The sequence below is a fragment of the Sinohyriopsis cumingii genome, chromosome 13 (assembly GCF_028554795.1).
Source record: "Sinohyriopsis cumingii isolate HCF-2022 chromosome 13, ASM2855479v2, whole genome shotgun sequence".
Lineage (NCBI taxonomy): Eukaryota > Metazoa > Mollusca > Bivalvia > Unionida > Unionidae > Sinohyriopsis > Sinohyriopsis cumingii.
Window position 1 is genome coordinate 8,019,260 of NC_142973.1, and position 24,266 is coordinate 8,043,525.

The window sequence follows — 24,266 nt, forward strand, 5'->3', positions numbered from 1 at the left end:
TAACTTTTGTCATGATTGTGGGTTACACCTTAAGATAATATTTGGTAACATGTTTGCATGGCCTTTGGAACTTAGATGGTTCTAGAAGAGAAATTGTTTACGAATTTGATGGGAAAATGACCAAAATCCTGGTCATCTAATTGTGTCCTATTTTGTTTATGAGGTTCTGAAGTAAATATAATTCCCCGTTCCTACTTCAAGTTCAGTTTCTAAAATCATTGTCTTCAGATATAATTTGAGAAGAATCATTTGTTTAGAAAATATGTATTGGAATTATAAAGTGCTCTTTCGCATTTTGGACTAAATCTATATTTTGCAATTAGTGTGAATTAATTGAAGGACATTCTGGATTATATCACTGTGATACATCAAGACTTTTTGCACATGAGATCTTCCAAAATTACTGGCACATTAGCACATTCAATACTGGAATTCATTCAGAACAATATATACTTTGGACTTGTGATAACACTCTTAGGATTATTTGGGATTTAATTCACACAACTTTAGGTTTCTGTTAATTTTCACTTTCAATTCAAGGGAAAGAAATTATTTGTTAGCTTTTACTAAAGTTATTGATTTTTCTATTTCCGTTACTAAGTTTAAGACCACAGAGTTGTGAAAGTATGTATGTATATAAGTATGCATGTGTGTGTGTGTGTGTGTGTGCAAGAGTCATACGTACAAACCTATATACATATATCAAAATCTGGGATTAGTTTTTCTGTCTATAAAATATAAACCGAACCGTCATATTTTAAAGACCGTCCTATTATATTGGCTCTGACGTTTAATATTGCGTCAGAGATTTGATTCTCTGGTCAGATTAGGCTGTAGGAGTAAAGTTTTAAAATTTCTCTCTACAGTTGTCTGATGTATAACTCTATCTGGGCAACTATCATCATTATTGTCAGCATTAGCAATGCTGCTTGTCAACTATTTTTATTTTTATATTCTGACTGACGTGCATGGAATCGAATTTCGAAATATATTATTACCATATATGTTACTGCGTGTGAGGTATTGATAACGTAAGCAGGAAACTTAACGTCTACGTATAAGGTACTGGTGACGGAAGCGGCATATTTATCAACGTCTGTGTGTGAGAGGACACGTACCAAACGTCTGTATGTGAGGTACTGATGAAGGAAGCGGACATGTACCAAACGTCTGCGTATGATGTACTGGAGACGGAAGCGGCACACTTACCAGCGTCTGCGTGTGATGTACTGGTAACGGAAGCGACACGTATAACAGGGTCTGTGTCTGAGGTTTGAGGAAAGCGAGATAAATCTTCTTAGCTTTAACTTAGGAAATGATATTTAATGTTGATGAAACTTTTGTCTTGAAAGTAGTGGCTACGTTCAGTCACTAGGTTAATTTGTCAAACTCTCTATCAAATAATCGATAATAAAAGCACAGAAGCATTACAATCAAGGACCTTCGGTACGAAAGGATGGGATTAGTGTTTATAAAATTGTGTCAGTTATGTTGATATGTGTTCGAGCGTTTCTTTTCCCTGAATATAAGACGATACTAAATAAAACCATTCATTAAGCATGGGGTATACTTTAGTGCCTCTTTTTGTCTCTCGACTTTAGCGTCTTCTCGAGAAAAATACTAAAGTATGTTTCCTCGCATGCATCGCAGGATGGCGGTCATTTAAAATGGAATACTAATTTTCATCACTTACATATTTGCTTGTCTTACATGGTTACCTGTCTGCAATATCTTCTTTTTAATAATATATTATTCTGCCTTTTTCAGGTTTTGCCCATAAAAAGGCTGTTTCAAACATAATTTGGTATTAGATAATTTTGTTATAAGTCTCTTTTCATAACCATGTAAGGATTTCGAATCCATGACTTTACCAAAGATTATAAACATTCAAAGTGTTTCCATCCTATGATGATATAAAAACCTTTCAAATAATTACATAAAATTAGCAGTGTTTGTCTATAAACATGTATTTAATGATTACCTCTGAGTCAACTCAAATTGAGTTTATAAGTTTATAAGTGAAGTTAATCAACTGACTCTTTACTTTCAATTGTGGGATTCTGAGCTAAATGTATTTTTGAAGCTGGAGAGTGCAAAAACAAAATTCAGTGTTAGAAAACCAACTATTATGTAGAGAAAAATATTATATTGAAATAATTATCACACACATACATATATGCGTACACACACACACACACACACACACACATATATATATATATATATATATATATATATATATATATATATATATATATATATATAATCACACACACACACTCTTTTGTTCCGTGCTTTCCTGCTTTTGTTGCATTTATTGACAGCATGGGGTTGTTGCTCAGTTGCTCAATGCATCTTTTAGTCTTTACCTTACATTTGGACACTTTCGACAATATTCCACGGCGGACATGATAAGCACATGTAGCAAATCAACAAAACAGTTTATATCAACCAAGACGTTGCAACAGGTGACTTATAATCGTTATCTGATTACTAGCCCATAGATTACATGACCTCAATATATTAATATAATATATATAATATATTATGGCGCGTTGCTAACGTCAGATTTATTTCTACAGCAGTTTAAATAAACGTACAGTTTGCATTCGGCTTACTTGAGTCGAGTTTTAGCTACCACGTCGTAGCCTCCGTCCACGAAGAAAGGGTAATAATAATAGTGCTAGGCTATTCGAATACTACATTGCCGGCTAAATCAGTTAGTTCGAAATTATAAAATATATAAAAATGGAATGTTTTCTGCATAATGTGAGTACAGATTTAAAAAATGATCTCGTATATGATATCTTTTGTAATAAATAGGCATTATACATTCATACACGCGCGTCGTCCACCATTTTTAATATTGGTCTTTAGTCACATCTTGTAAATTATTGTCCTCATGGCATTTCATGTTGAAATTTGCTTGTATATATATGGTTAATTATAAATGTTTTGATATTAAATTGACTTTCTGTATTCCAGGTACATCTGTAGTCCTACAGTGTAAGACATAGCACATGTTAGTTTTGTTTTAGTGCTATGTCCTACTATCCAAATAATGGCCTTGTATAGCATGTAGTCAGAGTTTCAGGAATATCTCACACATTTGGCAGCATCTATCCACTAATTTATGTGTAATTAGTATACTTACTCTGCTGTCTTTATCCTGGTGGAATGAAAATATGACACTAGCAAATGGATGCATTTTCATGTTCCATTGACATACATTTGAATTTGTTGCAATGCGAGGTATGCCGAAGTATGTTTAAGTAGGTTCATTTGTCTGATTTGTTTTTTGAATGAAATGAAACGTTGCTTTACACTTCTAATAGGCATAACATATTTTTATTTGTTGTTAAAGAATAATGTTTCAACTTAATCTAATTTCGGCATGCCCGACTTTCATTGCTTTCCACTCAACTGAAATGTAGGCCAACAAAACTTGACAATAGGTCCATTTCTTTTGTGAGAATTTGATTTTAATTTGAGAAAAGACATCAGAGTAAGTAAAGTCTGACTAAAACATTATTACTTTACTCTGAAGAAAAGCGCCATTATTTTAGTTGCCAGTTGTGTGAGTTATTCCTGAAAAATTTACTTTCGTTACAATGTTAGTTGACATCAAAACACACTACACCGCGCTGTTATTTAGGCAGTAAGACCCTGATGCTCAAAACATAAATATCAGCGTCATGGTCTTACATGTAGGACTAGGTACATTTGAAGCCTTCTGGTACATTTTTTATGAAGCGTCCCCTAACATGTTCGTAGAAATTCCATGTTCCTGAGTCATGCACAACTTAAAGTTTCTCTTAAAAATGAAACATTTTCTGCATACTTTTAGTGACAGGATTAAAAAAATGAACTCATTATGGTATCTTTTGAAATATCTCATGTTATTTGGTGTCAAATTTTGTATATCTCTTAATATCTCTTACATATGGCTATATAGTTACGTTTTGTGAACATTTAGCTTTAGGAGTAAATTGATCTATTCTATGTACAAGGTATTATTAATGTGTTCCCCCCATCCCCCACCCCCGGTCTGTCTGCGTAGGATCGAGTCTCGGATTCGGCTAATGTGGGTATGTGAAAAAGCTTGCCAGTAGCTTCTTTCCAGAGATTTCCCAGGTTCTTCCTCCACCATTAATACTGGCTGCCATGTATAACTGAAAAATGTAGTTAAACTCTACAACAACAACAACAACCCCGTTTATGAGTCATACACAGTTCAAACTTATGTGTTGCTTTTGAAACAAGTAATGCTTATTTATTAACGTGATCTTGTAAATATATTCATTGATATTAACTCAGTTTAGTTCATTACCATCTGAAAATTTAGAGAAAATAGTTTGCATAAATTTATCCCTTTACCTCATAGAGTATCTGGTGTTTTAGGCCTTTGATACACATGTAGCAAAGTTACTCAGTGCAGTACACTATAAATAGAACACCTGTTACCTATTTGACTCCATACACATAGGCCTGCCTGTCAACTGTTAAGCAATGTACTGTCTGTTACCTTGAACAGCAATTTTAACCATTTTACATTTTTGGAACACATCTATTATGTATGGAAAAATTTAAGAGTAAAGTCCGATCGTTATAGCTGTGTAATTATTTTTCATGGAAGAATTTTTTTAAGTGCATTAAAATCTTGAGATCTCATTCACCATAAAGTCAGTGAAGCCGCGTGACCAACTGTAGCTGCCATTTCTCATACTCGAAATTTACAAGTTTTTTGTCTGCATTTACATCACTAAGTCATCTGAATTTGATAATATATAAAAAATAATTGCTGCCTACACCAATATCAGAGCCTTTACCTAAGTTATTGAAGCTTTCATAGTTCTGATTCTAATCATGAAAATTTTGTAAGTACTGAATGAAATCCATGACCTCCAATTTGGAGAGTGGAGAATACAACCCAGTTACTTTAAATAGCAGATTTCGACCAGAGCATAAACAGTGACTTCATGATCTGATGTAATGGTCATTTGCAGAAATAAATGTAGTATCTAATATGGTTTTTTCCCCCAAAGGTAGCGCTACCAAAACCCGCTTAAAATGGCTGATGTTTACAGCAGGCGTTAAAAGGTGCTTTTATGTGAATGGAGTAGAGGTGTCAAAAGGCGCTTGCATGAGGTAAAGGGTTAAAATAAAATCAGTAACTAAAGTAATTATTCTGACCATTATTTTCAGCTAATTACACATTTCATAAGGTAGAGACAGTTGTTAAAATGTGGAATCAGGAAGAAGGAACTGGTACAAAGTCGGGTCTCAAGAAATATTTATGATTATGTTTCTTACATAGAGAAAAGGTTTTGATCGATCTTCTTTTCCTCATTTTGACAGTAGCCGTACTGATATTCATTAAAAAAAGGTTATGAATAGGTTTTATTTTCTTCCGGGTTTTGTAAAATGGTTTGGTTTAACTTTTACTTTTAACTTGCCTTTAATAAATATTAAAAATATGAATTGAATACCGAGAATCATCCCTAGTGTAGACAGTGATAATATCTTAGTATTTCTCACATATGTGGAGTCAGATACATTACATAACAAAACATGTACTACACTTTTGTTGCTAAATTTAGTATATTGACTAAGATTAAGTTTGTATAGTTTAATTTCAGATCATAAATGTCTGCTTTTTCATGGATTAGAAATCCCATGTTCCATGACATGCTTTTGTAAGAAAAGGCAGGGAGTATGAGAACCTCCCTGTCCATGTGTACATAATGGTACATGCCTAATGTAATTAATGGCAGGGATTATGGGATCCTTCCTGTCCATGTGTACATAACGGTACATGCCTAATGTAATTAATGGCAGGGATTATGGAATCCTCCCTGTCCATGTGTACATAATGGTACATGCCTAATGTAATTAATGGCAGGGATTATGGGATCCTCCCTGTCCATGTGTACATAATGGTACATGCCTAATGTAATTAATGGCAGGGATTATGGGATCCTCTCTGTCCTTGTGTACATAACGGTACATGCCTAATGTAATTAAAGCTACTATGTTTACAAAAATTTCTCAGTGTAAACAGCGTTTACAATTACTGAACCAATGCCGTTTCATTGAAGCAGTTATAAACTAGACCATTCTTCCTTTCTACCTGTTAGGCTTACTGGACAGCAGACTGCTGTTATAATGTATATACTTCCTTTCTACCTGTTAGGCTTACTGGACAGCAGACTGCTGTTATAATGTATATACTTCCTTTCTACCTGTTAGGCTTACTGGACAGCAGACTGCTGTTATAATGTATATACTTCCTTTCTACCTGTTAGGCTTACTGGACAGCAGACTGCTGTTATAATGTATATACTTTTTCACACTCACCTCGAGATTGTTTCATTTGGTGTGTGGCTTTTGCCAGTTGTTATGATAGGATTTAGTTTGTACAACATACCTTTGTTGACTATATTTAAGTTAAACATCTCTTGGATCATTCTGGTAATGTTTTGTACTGGTATATATTTGTATTGAAAAAAATCAGTGATGCAGCTGGACACATAAAATCCACAATTAATAAGAAACTACACAGTGAATTGCAAATGAACAAATAATCCTACAAAATAATCCTCTGTAGCAGGGATGTGGAAATATATAATTTAATTGGAACAGTGTTTATGCATTACTGACAGCCAAGGGGACTCAATTTGCTGAGTGGTCAGAAATGTTTACCTTCTCCAATCATTACCAACTCACCTATGTCTGCATGGGTTTGAGTCTTTGGCTTGTGGGTATGTGAGAATGCTTGCCAGTAGCTTCTTATGGATTGGTGGTTCTTACTGGGGTTTTCCCTTGTTCTTCTCCTGCCATGTATAGGCTATCTTGTGCTAAGAAATAGTGTTAAATCCAGAAGAAGAACAGCTGACAGCCACATGCATGCTCATTTACATGTTACTGTTTTTTAAATATTCACAGGCAGTAAACTAAATTATGCTGTGTAAACAGTGCAGCTTTAAATGTCAAATGATCTCTTGAACATTTAAGATAGAGACTTCAAACTTTATGCAATGATTGTGGGTGGTGTCAATGTGAATAATGGCTTTGAAAAAAGGGTTTGTCTTCTTGGGTAGAACTTGAATAATGAGTATATTTAAACATATGCTAATCTGGGCTCAAACTCAGAAAGTGACTGGAATCATGTTATTAGTACATATGTTGCCTTTTTTTAATGCATATGAGCGATTTCAATTTCCCCTTTTGACTTGGCAGTGACTTTTAGTAAATCATTGACTTGAATGAAACTCTCTTACTTCCTTCATTTTGTGAAGTATCTTGGTTTTAATGCATGAGTGGCTTGGCATGCAGCAGGAACCCATGTATCAAAATCGAGTATCTCTTCTCAATCATCTATGCTGAAGAAAATGATTGCCAACTTGATAATTAGAACATCAGTGGCTGCCTTGCATGGTGAATAAATGAGACTGGATTAATTTTAGTAGATTATCATTGTATTATTCTAAACATTTAACAAGTGGAAATATCTACTGGAATATGCATGGCTGTCTGAAGGTTACTTGCAAAGAATCCCAAATAGGTCAACTTTATTTCTTGACCAGAATCAACTGTATAAATAGAGTCCAGTACTGTGCACATAAATACCAGGACTACATCAGTAAAATACAAGCTTAAATGTCCATTGCTGAGAGTTTTACAAAATTGAAAAATTCATTAGTATTTTTAATTATTTTAGACAAAAAGTGCTTTGAACCATGGTGAGGAAAAAAATTGACAACAGGATAAGAATCCAGATAGAGAATGGAGTGGCCCAGAAACATCGCACAATGTTTTTGATCATTGGGGATCATGGACGGGATCAGGTATAAAACAGTGAATAGGTTTAAGTCCTTTCAACTAGTTCTGTTTTTTGGAGTGTGCAAATCATGCATATTTGAAAAGTATTGATGCACAAAACTCCTGCTAATTAGTTCATGCAGTATACAATTTTTATTTAGTTGTTAATGCTGAATGTGATTGTTACAAGAAAATTTGTACCACAGGTAAAGGTGTGTGTGATGTGGAATTTTAACGTAGCTTTAATAATTTTTCAGTCATATCACTACCATGTGTGCAGTGTGGCAGTTTATAGTGATGTCTAGCACTGGGGCAGACATGTAGCATGATGTCCCACAGAGTCACATTATCCTGACACCAGACTGACCAGTCCTAACACTAACCTCTTAATGCTGAGCGCCAAGCGAGGCACCTGTTAGTACCAGTTTTGTAAGTCTTTGGTATGACTCTGCCGGGGATCGAACCCACAACCTCCCGCATTCAAGGTGGATGCTCTTACTGCTATTCCACCAGAGCGGTGCCAGGTATAGGTTGTGTAGTGCTTATCACAACATATGTCAATTTCAGGTGGGCAACTGTTTACACGTGTACTTCATCTTGACATAAATGGTTATTCAGTTAAACTTAATTGGTACATTGGGCCCTTGAATGAGCATTCTGTCATAGGTTTAATGTAGCATTCATCAAGGAAGTTATACATATATATATATATATGCTTATTTAAAATACATTTTACATAGAGATCCCAGAATGGCTAATCAAGTGGATACACATATTTGAATACTGTAAGGGAGGCAACACAAATTTTATTGATGCATGAATTTGAGTTCCACATGTCAGCATAATGCATATTAAAAGTCCATCATCAATATTTTAACTTTCATATTCAATAGTATTAAAAGCCATTCAGTGACACACTCTACTTTTTCAGATATGTTTATTCAGTGATCTTGAACAGAATTTCTTTTATTATGATTATTAATTAAAAAAAAGAGGAATGTGTCCTTGCACAAAGCTGGTGTAAGTCAGCTATAGCAATTTGAAACAGACTGTAGTCGTGGACACTTGGTTAATGGATGTAGTTTGCATATCAACCTTTCAGTATTATAACAGATTTATTGTTTCTACGGTCTAGACTTCAGTTTTTTAATCATAAAAATATACCAGCAAATATAGAATAATGGAATTAGCACTAATTATTTTAGTTGTTTTCTATTCTTAGAAGTTGATTTATAGGTAGATGTAGTACATTAGAACCTTATAACAAAAAATTTCATATCCTTTCTAGGTCGTCATCTTGCATCATATGCTGTCCAAAGCACTTCTTAAGGCCAGGCCATCTGTTCTTTGGTGTTACAAGAAGGAATTAGGATTCAGCAGGTAAACTTTATTCCTTATGTGTAAGATTAAATGCTTAGAAATGCATTTATTGAATGAATTTTCCACATTTTGATGAACCAAAATCAAAACAAAGATTTAGAGTATTCATTGTATCATGGTCCACTAAAATTTCATTTTGGAAGTTATAGTACAGCTAAACTCCTACTTCACCAGTTACCTGGTGCAAGTGTACTTTTACCTGGGTAAGATCAGCATCACTGATTACAGATGTGATGGATCAAATAATTATGTGTGGCTTGATCAGTATTTTTTAATGTTGCTTTAACACTTTTAATCATATTGCAGTGTCTGCAGTGTGGCATTTTATAGTGATATCTAGGACTGGGGCATCATACCACAGACATGTAGCATCATGTCCCATCCAGTCACATTATCCTGACACCACACTGACCAGTTCTTATACTAACCATTTAATGCTGAGTGCAAAGTGAGGTAGCTGCTAGTACCATTTTTATAAGTTTGGTATGACTCGGCTTGGGTTTGCATCCACGACATCCCACAACCGAGGCAGATGCTCTAACCACTTAGGCCACTTGAGCATTCAGTAATTGAGATTAACACTAAAGCAGTAATTCACTCAGAGGATACATCATAAATTTCATTAACAAAAAGCTAATAAGCTTAATCCGATGATGCCCCTTGTAATAATTGATTAACCCTTTACCTCGTAGTGTGTATGGCTTTATTGGCAGTTGATATACATGTACCAAAGTTGCTCAGTGCAGTGCACTGTAAATAGAACACTTGTTACCTGTTTGACTCCATACACTTAGGCCTACTTGATAACTTCTATAGCAGTGTAGTATGTTATATTCAACATTAGTTTTAACTTTTTACATTTTTGGTACACATCTATTATGTATAGAAAGATTTTAGAGTAATCATTATAATTTTATAATTATTTTTCATGGAAGAATTTTTTATATGCTTTAAAATCTTGAGAGAACTCATTCAGTGTCATGACATTGAAGCCATGTGACCAACCATGGCTTCCATTTCTTCATTTACCATTTCTTTGTCTATTTTGCATCACTATGAATTATAAAAACTCGGTGTTGTATACATCAACATCAGAGCCTTTACCTAAGTTATTGAGCCCTAGCCGTGATTCTAATTATACATACACCAGAAAGTACTGAATGAAATCCTTAACCTCCATTTTGGAGAGTGGAGAATCGGACCCAATTATTTTAAATAGCAGATTATGAGTATAGCTTAAACAGACACCACATGATCTGAAGTAATGGTCATTCACATCAGTGAATGTAGTATCTAATAGGGGTTTTCCCCCTAAAGGTAGTGCTACAAAAACCAGCTCAAAATAGCTGATGTTTACAGAAGGCATCCAATGGAACTTCCACAAGAATGAAGTATTGGCGCTCAGCATTAAGAGGTTAGTGTTAGGACTGGTCGGCCTGGTATCAAGATAATGTGACTGGGTGGGACATCATGCTACATGTCTGTGGCATGATGCCCCAGTGCTTGACATCACTATAAACTGTCACACTGCAGACATCATAGCGATATGACTGAAAAATTGTTAAAGCTACATTAAAAATCCAAATCACACACATACACACATATTTAATGAATCTGTGAGGCAAAGTTCCTATTTGAAGAAACTTGTCTGTTTTCTTGGAAATTGGCCATTATATTTGCTATAAATAACTCAGGAAAGTACTTATAGAGCAGTCATCTCTTTTAAGAATATTCTCAAATTTATGAGATTATTTAAAGAGATAATAAAAATGAGAAAAACAACTTTTTCTTTATTTTATAAAACAATTTTTTAATGAAACAAAAAAGCCTAATCCATCTTTATGCAAGCATAAAATGTAATCTGGTGAAGAGGCATAATGATTATGCCATAATAATGGTTGGCATGCATGTATCTGCTACAAAGTCCAAGAATTCATCCTCGGTGTCTGATAACGTTCTGAAAGCCTCCATCATCAATGTCATCATAAATATCATCTAACTTCCTTTCCTTGGCCTCACCGTCACATGCAAGATGTTAATTTAGAGACTGAACTTGAGTTTGGTAAGTAACATTTAGATTATACAAGTTTGTGAAATCTATTAAAGGTTGCAACTAAACACATCATTTGTGCAGCAAGATCAAATAACCACCCTCTCTCACTTGCCACAGAACCAAACTTGCGGTACAATCAAAGGGTTGTCACATGGGAAAACAAGCTATGTGATTAGGGTCAGTATTTTACTGGAAGAGTCAGACCTCTGCTTGGCACTGAAAAAGTATACATAATCAAGGCTTGGTCAAAGGATTGTCAACTTGAAAACAAAGAGTGCTTCCTTATCAAGCACTGGCAGAAACTGGTAAATGCTAGACAGGTACCCTATAGCTCATTTTATCAACCTGGTAATTATGAATGGGCAGGTACCCAAGTACCTGGGTATCAGTTGACTGGCTGTAGTCATGGTTACAGTTGATTAAATAAACTATAGTGGTATTCATCAGTTTTTGTGAAACATTCATTCATGTCAGTGTCAAATGCTGATTGTGTTCTGCTGGTGGCAATAACACTAATCTGTCGTAGATGATTGTAGTCATAAAAGACAGGTAGTTGCTCTTGGCAGATGTCGCTAAAGACAGGTTTTAATGTAACAAGTTATGACAAATATAATCTTAAAATGTCAAGATTTCCATTCATGTCGCTTGTTGTTTTGTTGAAAAACAAGGCAATTTTTGACATACATGTTGCATACTAAATGTATGTAACATGAATGTGTCTTCTTTTGACAGTGACAGCATGAGAGGCTGGTAGAGTATAAGAGAAGTCCATATTTCACACCAAAGATCAAATGGGTGGAATTTGAAAATTTCAATGATCCATAATATAGAAAACAGGCATACATATTATCCCATTTAATCCAGCTTGTGGACTATGCTCTCTTTTAGTGTTAAATTGTATAATGCTTTTATCACATTCTCTATATATAATTGGTCACCTTGTTTAATAGTGATGCATTACATTTTGGGGAGGGTGTGCATGCATGCGATCCCCTGCATCGACTGTCCCAGTCTTGAATGGCCACATTCTCTTCATGTCCAGAATACATTTACATTAGCAATTTTATATTCAAAATCACCCACACCCCCACTTGGACAGCCACTGCTATACAGTGTACCACAGCCAATAGCTGGCATTTTAGTGCAAATTTGTCAAATTTACCCCATGGATGCAGATATTTATTAGGGTTTACAGACTGAAATCTCATGAATATTGATTTCTAAATTATAAATTGACAATGACATTTGTTCCATCATGCCAACAAACTACCTAACTTTAATCATGTTCAAATATAAGTGTCCTTAATGCTGTGTGTTCCTTAGTTGTCAGGTTTTGTCACTTACTTGCTATTATTGCCACCAGAAGTTGAGAAAATGACAAAAGATAACTGAATTCAGCTCATTTGTGTGATATTAGATTACGGGGTAACTCAAAGGAAGAATGGTACAAGTCTTTCTGACTTCTCATGTATTGATTTCAAATTGGATGTGAATTTGTACTCTGATTTGAATGACGAGGTTTTGAGCTGTTATTGATGATTATTCATAATTGTTTTAAATGACATGAATATAAGTTGTATCACATTGATTCCACAACATGCATGCAATTTTCACATGAAAATGTAATAAATATTTCAAAATTAGTTACTCCTTTCTTGCTTTATGTATTATCGTTACACATATCTGCATGATCCCTGACTAGAATGGCCACCTGTCTAATAAAGCCATTTTCCTAATGAATAAGGCTTTATAAGATGGAAGCCACAGTATTGCAATTCTAGGATTGTAGAAGATGGGAAAATATTGTCCTAAACTAAGTAACAGAAAAAGAGCCATGCAAATTTCGACACATAATTTCATTCCCCAGAATACAATGTGAAAATTTAAAAAGAACTTATAGTATTGTGAATTAAATCCCAAATGTCCTAAATTCTCTATCACAAGTCCCAATGTATAGAGTTCCAAATGAATTCCAGTGCTGTTCCGAATCAATTCCAATGTTGAATATGCTTATGTGAATGTATTCGTGAGTGTGCTAATGCGCTAACAGTCTTGGAGTATCAAAATGATATAAACCAAAATGTCCTTAAAAGAATTCACAATAGTTCCAAAAGAACGATTTAGTCCAAGAAATGTTAATGAGTACTTTGTAATTCCAGTGAATAATTTTAAGTTCTCTCGAATTAAAAACTGAACACAACAATAAGACTGATCCACTTCTAATATAAGGTAGGAATGAGTAATTCCAATATAATCAACCTTATTATAAAAACCTGACACAATGTGAGAACCAGTCTGAAGGTCAAAAGTTCATTTCCAGAAAATTCTAAATGTTAAATAATCTTATATAGATCTAGCTGCTCTGTCATATTAATGGAATTTTTTTTGAAAAAAGTAAACAAAATTTGTTTCTAGATGATTCTGAGATCAGAATCAAGGCAGTATCTAGAACTCGAATCAGGTAAACATGTTTACCCTACATGATATTAGACATGCAGGCCTAACTTCTACTCTTGATCATGGATAAAGTCAATCACACAATACAAATTAAACATATATATATCATGTAACAATGAACAAACCCCAACACACAATGGAAATTAAATATATATGTATAACATATAATCATGAACAAACCCCAACATATACAATAGAAATTAAATTTATGTATAACATATAATCATGAACAAATGCGAACACAATAGAAATTAAATATAAATAACAATATGGAGTGTTTCCTCAAAATATCCTTAAAACCAATTTTCCTGGGTACGGGAAAAGTAAATTTAAACTAAAATATAAATTTTTGTTTTTTTTTAAACTTGTTTGTAAACGACTTAATTTCCTTGCATTTCAGTCATAGAAAGAAGCGCATGAGGCAGCTGCAAAAGAAGATTAAAAGTGGCAGACTGGACATAAACGAAGATGATCCATTTGAACTGTTTGTCTCAGCCACAAACATTCGTTACTGTTACTATGCTGAAACACACAAGATACTGGGAAATACATATGGGATGTGTATTCTGCAAGTAAGTTGATCTTTTTGTTTGGCCTCGATGCACATATATATTTTTAAACATCATTTCAAACACAACAATAATGAATGCAAAGGGCTTTCTGATTGGCTGAACATCAACTTTCGTGGCAGTAAAATTGCATAATATCTTGTCAGAAACTTTGTTACCAGTAATAAATTTGCTCTGAGTCTCTCTCGTTCTCTCACTCTTTCATGCTTCTAAACTCCTGATCACTCAGTCTTCTGTATTAGTCCATGCATCACACTGTGTGCCTTCTCCAGGATTCCATTCATCATGCACAGTCTTCTCTATCAGTCCATGCATCTCACAGTGTGTCTTCTCCAACAGTCCATGCATCACACTAGAGATGTCAAAATTTTAAGAAACTTTTACCCATTGATCCTAATGATTGGTTACCAGGGTACCCGATGAAAGGAAATTGTATTAAATGTGAACCTAAACTGCTTTGTTGTGGGTTCACACATGCCAGCCCCCAAGAGTAGTATAAGTTTAATTATTACTAATATGTGGCAAAAAATCATAATCTGAGCATAAAATGAGCAATCCATTTATTACATCCCATAATTATTAATTAAAGAAAACTGTATGGAAAAACGTACATTTATTTTTGCTACTTACATGGATCTGCAGTTAAAATTTTTGTCACAAATCGGCTAAATCATTGTGGATTAATAGTTAGTACAAGAGTACAGACACAAAAGAAATTGATAAATTATTTTTGCACATCACTTACTTTAACTGGTTTACATGTATAACTTTCGCGAATAGTCGTGAAGTCCACAAATGATGACTGCTGTGTTAACATCGCTATCAAATTCCTATGTCAAACTTTTAAAAGTGCTATTGATTTGCCCCAGTTTTTAAGTTTAACAAATTCCCACTTGTAACAATTTTCATTCATATAACATCCATTAGTCAAATCAATAAAGCCCGTTTATTACAGTATCAGGCGCTATTTATTTTTCAATTTAGACTGGTCCACTATGGATGTGGTGTCAAAATAGGATGAATCTTTGAAATGTCGTTTCACATTCAAGAACCCATGTATTTTCTTGGAACTGTTTCATGTACATACTATAAATAGAAAATAAGAAAACTAGACAGACGTCTAACGATGAACACAGGAGCTCATATTGTTGTTTCCAAATTAGCCATCAGTCATATATGTACTACATAATTATCAGTCATATATGTAATATATAATTATCAGTCATATATGTACTATATAATTATCAGTCATATATGTACTATATAATTATGCAAAATCAAGTCGTAAATCGGTTTCAGTATGTCATTTTCCTTCGGCTAATGAGAGGGCATTATTTCCTTCAGCAAATTGCACTTGCATGTTAAGCGGACACGATCAAGGCAATGACGAGTGGTAGTATGGGGAAATGGTTTGGCATTCCTTAAAGGTATGATAGTAAGCCAAACTTTGGACAGGCATGCAAAGTTGAATGCCTATGCTAAGCATCAGTCCCAAATTTATTACACTACCTGAAATCTAGCTTGAAATAACAGTGGCGATTCTTGAATAGGTCGCACAGGAAAGGAGAGGTGTCCTTCCTTATATTATTATATAGTACATGTATGAGAAGTAGATTCTAAGCAACAATATCAGCATCTGTGATGATGAATAAATGTGCACACAACACAAGCCTCTAACTATAATCATTATTCTGTGTCTCGATCTGAACTTGGAAACTAGTTTTTAAAGGGGTACCTGGATGCCCATTTTATTACCTGGGTTAGTATCAGTGGGCGAGTACCCTGGTACCTGTTGACATCTTTACATCACACTGTGTCTTCTTCTTCAGTCCATGCATCACGGTTATTCTTCTTCATCAGTTGTGTGTCTTCTCCAATTGTCCGTGCATGACACTGTCTTCTCCAGCAGTACACGCATCACAACGTGTGTCTTCAACAGCCTATGTATCACACTGTATGTCTTCTACATCAGTCCATGCATCACACTGTGTCTTCTTCTCCATCAGCCCATGCATCACACTGTCTTCTACATCAGTCTGTGCATCACACTGTGTGTCTTGTCCATCAGTCCATGCATCACACCTGTGTGTCTTCTCAATCAGTCCATGCATCACACCATGTCTTCTCCATCAGTCCATGCATCACATTGTGTGTCTTTTCCATCAATCCATGCATCACATTGTGTCTTCTCCATTAGTCCATGTATCACATTGTGTGTATTCTCCATCAGTCAACACCACTCCAGTGGCCTAGTGGTTAGAGCGTCCGCCTCAGATGCGGGAGGTGTCGGTTTGATTCGCAGCCAAGTTATACCAAAGACTTACAAAAATGGTACTAACAACTGCCTCGCTTGGCACTCAGCATCAAGAGATTAGTGTTAGGACTGGTCGGCCTCATGTCAGGATAATGTGGCTGGGTGGGACATCATGCTACATGTCAGCGGCATGATGCCCCAGTGCTAGACATCACTATAAACTGCCACATTAAAAGTCCAAATCACATCGCACACACTCCATCAGTCCATGCATCACACCATGCTTCTCCATCAGTCCATGCGTCACACTGTGTGCCTTCTCCATCTATCCATGCATCACATTGTCTTCTCCATCAGCCCATGCATCACACTGTGTGTCTTCTCCATCAGTCCATGCATCACATTGTTGTGTCTTCTCCATCAGCCCATGCATCACACTGTTGTGTCTTCTCCATCAGTCCATGCATCACATTGTGTGTCTTCTCCAACAGTCCATGCATCACATTGTGTGTCTTCTCCATCAGCCCATGCATCACACTGTGTGTCTTCTCCATCAGTTCATGCTTCACATTGTGTGTCTTCTCCATCAACCCATGCATCACACCGTGTGTCTTCTCCATCAACCCATACTGCATCACACTGTTGTGTCTTCACCATCAGTCCATGCATCACACTGTGTGCCTTCTCCATCTATCCATGCATCACACTGTGTCTTCATCAGTCCATACATCCCATTGTGTGTCTTCTCCATCTGTCCATGCATCACACTGTGTGTCTTCTCCATCAACCCATGCATCACACTGTGTCTTCTCCATCAGTCCATGCATCACATTGTGTGTCTTCTCCATCAGTCCATGCATCACACCATGTGTCTTCTCCATCAGTCCATGCATCACATTGTGCGTCTTCTCCATCAGCCCTTGCATCACACTGTCTTCTTCTCCATCAGCCCATGCATCACACTGTGTCTTCTACATCAGTCTGTACATCACATTGTGTCTTCTCCATCCATGCATCACATTGTGTGTCTTCTCCATCAGTCCATGCATCACATTGTGCATCTTCTCCATCAGCCCATGCATCACACTGTGTCTTCTTCTCCATCAGCCCATGCATCACACTGTGTCTTCTACATCAGTCTGTGCATCACATTGTGTGTCTTCTCCATCAGCCCATGCATCACACTATGTCTTCTTCTCCATCAGCCCATGCATCACACTGTGTCTTCTCCATCAGTCCATGCATCACACTGTGTCTTCTCCATCAGTCCATGCATCACATTGTGTGTCTTCTCCATCAGTCCATGCATCACATTGCATGTCTTCTCAATCAGTCCATGCATCACACTCTGTGTCTTCTCCATCTGTCGATGCATCACACCTGTATCTTCTCCATCTGTCCATGCATCACATTGCGTGTCTTCTCCATCAGTCCATGCATCACACTGTGTCTTCTTCTCCATCTGTCTATGCATCACATTGTGTGTCTTCTCCATCTGTCTATGCATCACATTGTGTCTTCTCCATCAGTCCATGCATCACACTGTGTGCCTTCTCCATCTGTCGATGCATCACACCTGTGTCTTCTCCATCTGTCCATGCATCACATTGCGTGTCTTCTCCATCTGTCCATGCATCACACCATGTGTCTTCTCCATCTGTCCATGCATCACATTGTCTTCTCCATCAGTCCATGCATCACACTGTGTCTTCTCCATCAGTCCATGCACCACACTCTGTGTCTTCTCCATTTCTCAATGCATCACACCTGTGTCTTCTCCATCTGTCCATGCATCACATTGTGTGTGTTCTCCATCAGTCCATGCATCACATTGTGTCTTCTCCATCAGTCCATGCATCACATTGTGTCTTCTCCATTAGTCCATGCATCACATTGTGTCTTCTCCATCAGTCCATGCATCACATTGTGTCTTCTCCATCTGTCCTTGCATCACATTGTGTCTTCTCCATCAGTCCATGCATCACATTGTGTCTTCTCCATCTATCCATGCATCAGATTGTGTCTTCTCCATCAGTCCATGCATCACACTGTGTGTCTTCTCCATCACTTCATGCATCACATTGTGTCTTCTCCATCAGTCCATGCATCACATTGTGTCTTCTCCATCTGTCCTTGCATCACACATGTATCTTCTTAACCAGTTCATGTATTATGCTGTGCATCTTCATCATTCCATGTATATCACTGTGTGTATTCATCATTCCATGTATATCACTGTGTGTTTCTATCATTCCACGTATCACGCTGTGTGTCTGTCCCCAAATTGATGGACAGAAAATAACTAGATATGCACTGGTATAATTTTGTACTTTGGGTTACATTCCTATCAGGGAGACTTGATAAACTTACAAAACACCTTTTACTGATTTTTAGGGACAAATGAGTAAATTTACTGTGATTTATTATGATACATGGCATCAGCCCTTGTTTTTGTCATCACAAATTTGTTGAGTACAGAACATTTTCCAAAACATTTTTCATGAACCACCACAATATTAGTAGGTAATGCATTATGGTCATGTTTTGCAGTTACCATATATACTCGCTTGTAAGTTAGTCCAGCTGGAAACTGCACAGACCCAGATATGCCATTGCATAATGCACAGGCAGATCTGTCTGTATGCAATGTGTTTGGAGCATGTAGTATCAACATAGTCTCATCTTCCAATGACTTACACAATGGCAGATCAGGGTCTATGTTGTTTTCAGTTGGAGTACATTTGGTAGATCAGTTACATGTGCTATAATAGGATATCCGTGGTGACGGTGATGTCTTGGAACACATTTTTGTCTTTTTTATTTGTTTTTGTATAGGATTTTGAGGCCCTGACCCCCAATCTTCTGGCAAGGACGATGGAGACAGTAGAAGGAGGAGGGGTCATCATCATCCTTTTGAGAACAATGGCATCTCTAAAGCAGTTATATACCATGACAATGGTGAGTATATTTACATGGCAAATTTACTGTATATATTTTTGTTGATACAGTTTGATGTTATCATGGCAGTAGTGGTGATTGTGAGGATGCAGTGCTATGTTAACTGAAGGGTTGACACAAGAGATGAAGTGAGGACATTGTTTAGTGAGAGATAACTCCAATTGCTGCTGATAGTGGCAGATCTTCAAAAAAAGCTTCATTAAAAAAGATCTCATATGTGACTTGTAATTTATGATAACACTAACTTCAACATGCAGAGTGAGTGGGCTATATACATTATCTGTTGATCCAAATTATATGTGTTTCTGCTCTGACAGTTCATTCATTCTGAAGACACAACCTGGTTTCCTAAGAACAAGTTGCCATCACTAGTTAACCCACAAATAAATATCTGCAAGAGAAGCAAATATGTAAAACCCCATATGTACCTTCAGATGTTACCTGAAATGCATGGACAATATCTGCATCAGCTGTAAATGACTAGTCGTCCTACTGGCGGAATGAATACAAAACACAACCCGCATGCACTGGCCACATGGCAAAAGGAAGTTACTTAATCATGCTCTTTACTCATAGGATCAGGTATACTAATGAAGATTTCGTCTCACGAAATGGGAGCAACTTTCGCGAGCCTTACATTTTCTCAGTTCTTGACATACTAGAGTTATCCGACTTGCATGCCCACTTTAGCTTATCGAGCTTCCATTTATGTGACTTGTTGTCACGAAGGAGAGAAGAAAATCTTGTTCGGTTAGTGGTAGCTGCACAGGCAGTGACTAGTCCCCTTTAATGAAAACACAACCTTAGACCCAGGCATGAATTTGCCACTTTCACTTGATTCGCTTGGGAAACTTTGATGGTGAGACAATAGTCTATTACAGAATCAAACAGGAATTTCATGCACCATGTACAAACAAATTGCTTCTTGTTGTGTTAAACTAACATTAAGAGAATTTCATTCTTTTAGTAGAGCTAATCATGCTTGTATGGAGTGACACAGGCAAAAGCATTTCAGCATTATGACCTCCTCTTGCCTGTTCTTCTGATGTAATGTCATCAGGTAATACATCTGCAGGAGAAAGCAAATATTTTAGTAAACTGTTTTTCTCAGATAATTCCTGATCACATTACAGATAATTCCTTCTGCCCATCCCCATAATGTGAACATTCTTTAAGGTTTTGTGTAAGTTAAAACTGGTTTCATCTGGATATAACCGTAACCACTGAGTGGTTAGAAAGGGGAGTTAACTTAAGTAATAGCTGCTTCCCTTTGTTTATGTAATAGTTTTGTCATTCCAAGAGGGCTGAATTTGGAGGTAGCAGAGAAAGTTATCGTAATTTGATGTAATGGGGTAAGTATTTACTAAAAGATTTACTTTCATCAAAACCTGCGTACCTGGCTCAAATCAAGCAAGATCTAAGAAGGAAACAGTTTTCAGAACAAGTTGTGGCCACCACTTTCAAGGCATACAAAGGGAAGTGGAGAGATATTTTCCTGTGGTGTGAGTGAAAACACATTACTGTTAAAATCCTCAGTACGACAGTTATAGATGACTTCCTTCTTGGAATCTTTCAAGATAGGAAGTTAGCTCATGTCACTATGGAAGGCTACTGTAGCTGAATAAACCACCTTTCTAATCTGGACCTTTCTTGACTTTCCTGTCATAGAAAATCTGTAGCATGCAGACCATTATTCAGACCAGGTGATGGAGGTCAGGTGGCTCAGTTTGACCTTACTGGACTTACTGCACCAGTACAGTAATATATTAGTCATAATTTTTTTTACTGTTTGATAATATAATCAGGCCTGTTGAGTGATTAAAATCTTATAGATAATAAAGCCTGCTCTTGTGGTTCACAGATTGAAATCTTTTTTATATTCAGGGCTGCTTATGTGGGTCAGTGATTTAAAAAAAAATGTTATTAATGATCAAGGCTTGCTCATGTGGTTCACACATTGAAATCATGTTGATATTCAAGCCTGCTCATGTGGTTCACAGATTGAAATCATTTTGATATTCAAGCCTGCTCATGTGGTTCACAGATTGAAATCATTTTGATATTCAAGTCTGCTCATGTGGTTCACAGATTGAAATCATTTTGATATTCAAGCCTGCTCATGTGGTTCACAGATTGAAATCATTTTGATATTCAAGCCTGCTCATGTGGTTCACAGATTGAAATCATTTTCATATTCACACCTGCTTATGTGGTTCACAGATTGAAATCTTTTTGATATTCACGCCTGCTTATGTGGTTCACTGATTGAAATTGTATACATATTCAAGCCTGCTTTCATGTTTCATTGATTAAAATCTTTCATATTTTATTTGAGTGTACTCTTTATTAATGTTATAAAGCTATTATATTAAAAAAAACTGTTATGGGTTGACTTAATTGATTTGCACACATGGGGGGAGGGAGTACCTTTCATATGCAGAAAACATCCATACTTACTAAAGTTCAGCATTGCATTAGAAAAATATCAATAATTAGTTTTTGTGAATGATTAGCTTTCTTATGTCTATAAACAATTCTCCTAAAAATGCATAAACTTTTATTTCATGTATTGAAATTAAACAAAACCAAATTGAGTTTAAGCATTTAGTCCCAATTTGTTGGCATATTGATCTTGAAAAAAGCACAGTCCTTGTTGAATGATGATGCATTGGATGAGTATAAAATATCCTTCTAGTTCATGTTCTGGATGTTTTGTGCGCATTTGAAATGATTATACTTCATCAAAACAAGAACACTCCTTCAGATAGAGCCATAGAATCAAATGCACCCTCAACTAGTCTTGGACATTAAGTCAGTTGATGCATTCAGCAAGGCATATTTAACATTTTGATAAGGACTCTGTTTTGTAGCACAGGTTGTATTTTTTGCAATATTCACAAAATATCACATCAAAATATAAAACAGGCTTTTAGTTCCAAACGAGGAAGTATAATGCATCAAAAACAGCTAAGTAAAATGCACCCAAACCAGGAGTAAACATCCAAGCTTTGTGGATGCCTTTCACTTGGGGTAAGGAAAACCCCTATTAGTTTTGAGACCAGAAGAACAAAAGTCAAGGTCACTGACTAAAAGAATAAAAGATATTTCCACACAACAACATTAGTTTTAAATCACATATTTACAACTTGTAAATAAAATTTGTGCATGGCTTGCACTTAGGATAAAGAAGAATATTGATTTTGAGGTAAAAGGTCAAGTCACTGACTGAAAAAAGAAATATGGTTTCTGCTTAATAACATTTGTTCTGCATCATAGATCTAGACCAACACTTTTTGGATATCTCTTGCTTTGTTAAGGAAGAAGTCTTGTTTTTTATGTCACGTGTTTGAGACTGAAAGAAGAATGGTCTTTGTGCATAAATTTTTCTTAATGTTGAATATTAATTACAGCGCTGTCACATAATGTGCTGTTCACAGTAATCGTGTTTTAAAACTGGTGTTGTGTGTGTATTGTTTGTGACTGCTAGTAACAGTATAGATTTTGTTCTATACTACAGTAATGCCCACATGTGTGTGTTGAAGTAAAAAAAATATTATTATATATAAAATATATACCACTCTGGTGCCCTGGTGGTTAGAGCATCTGCGTTGGATATAAAAATGGTATTAACAGCTGCCTTGCGTGGCACTCAGCATTAATAGGTTAGTGTTGGGACTGGTCGGTCTATTGTCAGGATAATGTGACTGTATGAGACATGATGCTCTATGTCTGTGGCATGATGCCTCAGTGCTGGACATGACTATAAACTGCCACACTGCAGACAATATAGTGATAATCTTAGAAAAGGTTGTTCTATCCCAGCTTGTATCTCATCTAAATTCAAACAGTCTTTTTAGCAATGTACAAGCTGCATATCGCCCTTGCCACAGTACTGAAACTGCTCTTCTAAAAGCAGTTAATGACATTCTCTCTGTGTTGGGTAGCAGAAAGATTACAGTCCTCACCCTCCTCGATTTGTCTGCAGCATTTGACACAATAGACCATGATATATTACTTCACCATCTCCAGCATGTATTTGGCATTCTTGATACAGCTTTACTGTGGTTCAAGTCCTACTTGGTCAACAGGACACAAATTGTATCTGCAAATGGAATACACTCCAGCCCAGTTGATCTATGTTGTGGTGTTCCACAGGGGTCTGTTCTTGGACCTGTTGTCTTCATTCTGTACACTCACTCAGTCTCAAGTGTCATAGATCATCATCCAGTGTCTCACCAGTTGTACGCTGATGACACCCAAATATACAAATCTAGCCACCCAACTGAAGTTGATGCTACCATCCAAGGTGTAGAGAAGTGCATTTCTGATGTGAAATCATGGATGATATGTAACAAGCTGCAGATGAATGGTGATAAAACTGAGGCCATTCTGATCACAACACAAAGACTTTCTCATTCACATCCTTTACCTCAAACAATAAATATCAGCAACACCAACATTAAATTCACACAGTCAGTACGAAACCTAGGTGTTACTCTGGACAGTACTCTCACATTGCACCAACATGTCATGAACATATGCAAGGCTGCATATCTTGAGCTGAGGCGCATCAGCTCAATTCGCAAATATCTTTCAGTTGATGCCACTAAAACACTTGTGTTCATTAGTACTTTCAAGACTGGACTATTGTAACTCAGTTCTGTCTGGTTCATCTCAATATCTGCTCCAGAAACTTCAAAAAGTTCAAAACACAGCTGCTCTGATCATACTTAGAGCACCACAATCAGAGCACACCTCCCCGCTGCTATGTACC

At 36.3% G+C, this 24,266-nt stretch overlaps 1 protein-coding gene across 3 annotated transcripts in view; it reads left to right on the forward strand.

The window, feature by feature from the left end:
* The first annotated feature begins 2,381 nt into the window (after positions 1-2,381).
* The window catches only part of LOC149784912 (RNA cytidine acetyltransferase-like), a 107,515-nt gene continuing 85,630 nt past the window's right edge, over positions 2,382-24,266 (forward strand). The window contains exons 1-6 of one of the 3 annotated variants that reach the window (XM_089978504.1): positions 2,409-2,468; positions 5,046-5,148; positions 7,721-7,847; positions 9,110-9,201; positions 14,112-14,283; positions 19,370-19,492. In XM_089978504.1, the coding sequence (XP_089834630.1) occupies positions 7,740-7,847; positions 9,110-9,201; positions 14,112-14,283; positions 19,370-19,492 (495 nt within the window). In that variant the 5' untranslated portion in view covers positions 2,409-2,468; positions 5,046-5,148; positions 7,721-7,739. Of the gene's footprint in view, positions 2,469-2,533; positions 2,669-5,045; positions 5,149-7,720; positions 7,848-9,109; positions 9,202-14,111; positions 14,284-19,369; positions 19,493-24,266 lie in introns of those variants that run through there. The other 2 variants (XM_089978503.1, XM_089978506.1) reach the window with 2 other exon arrangements.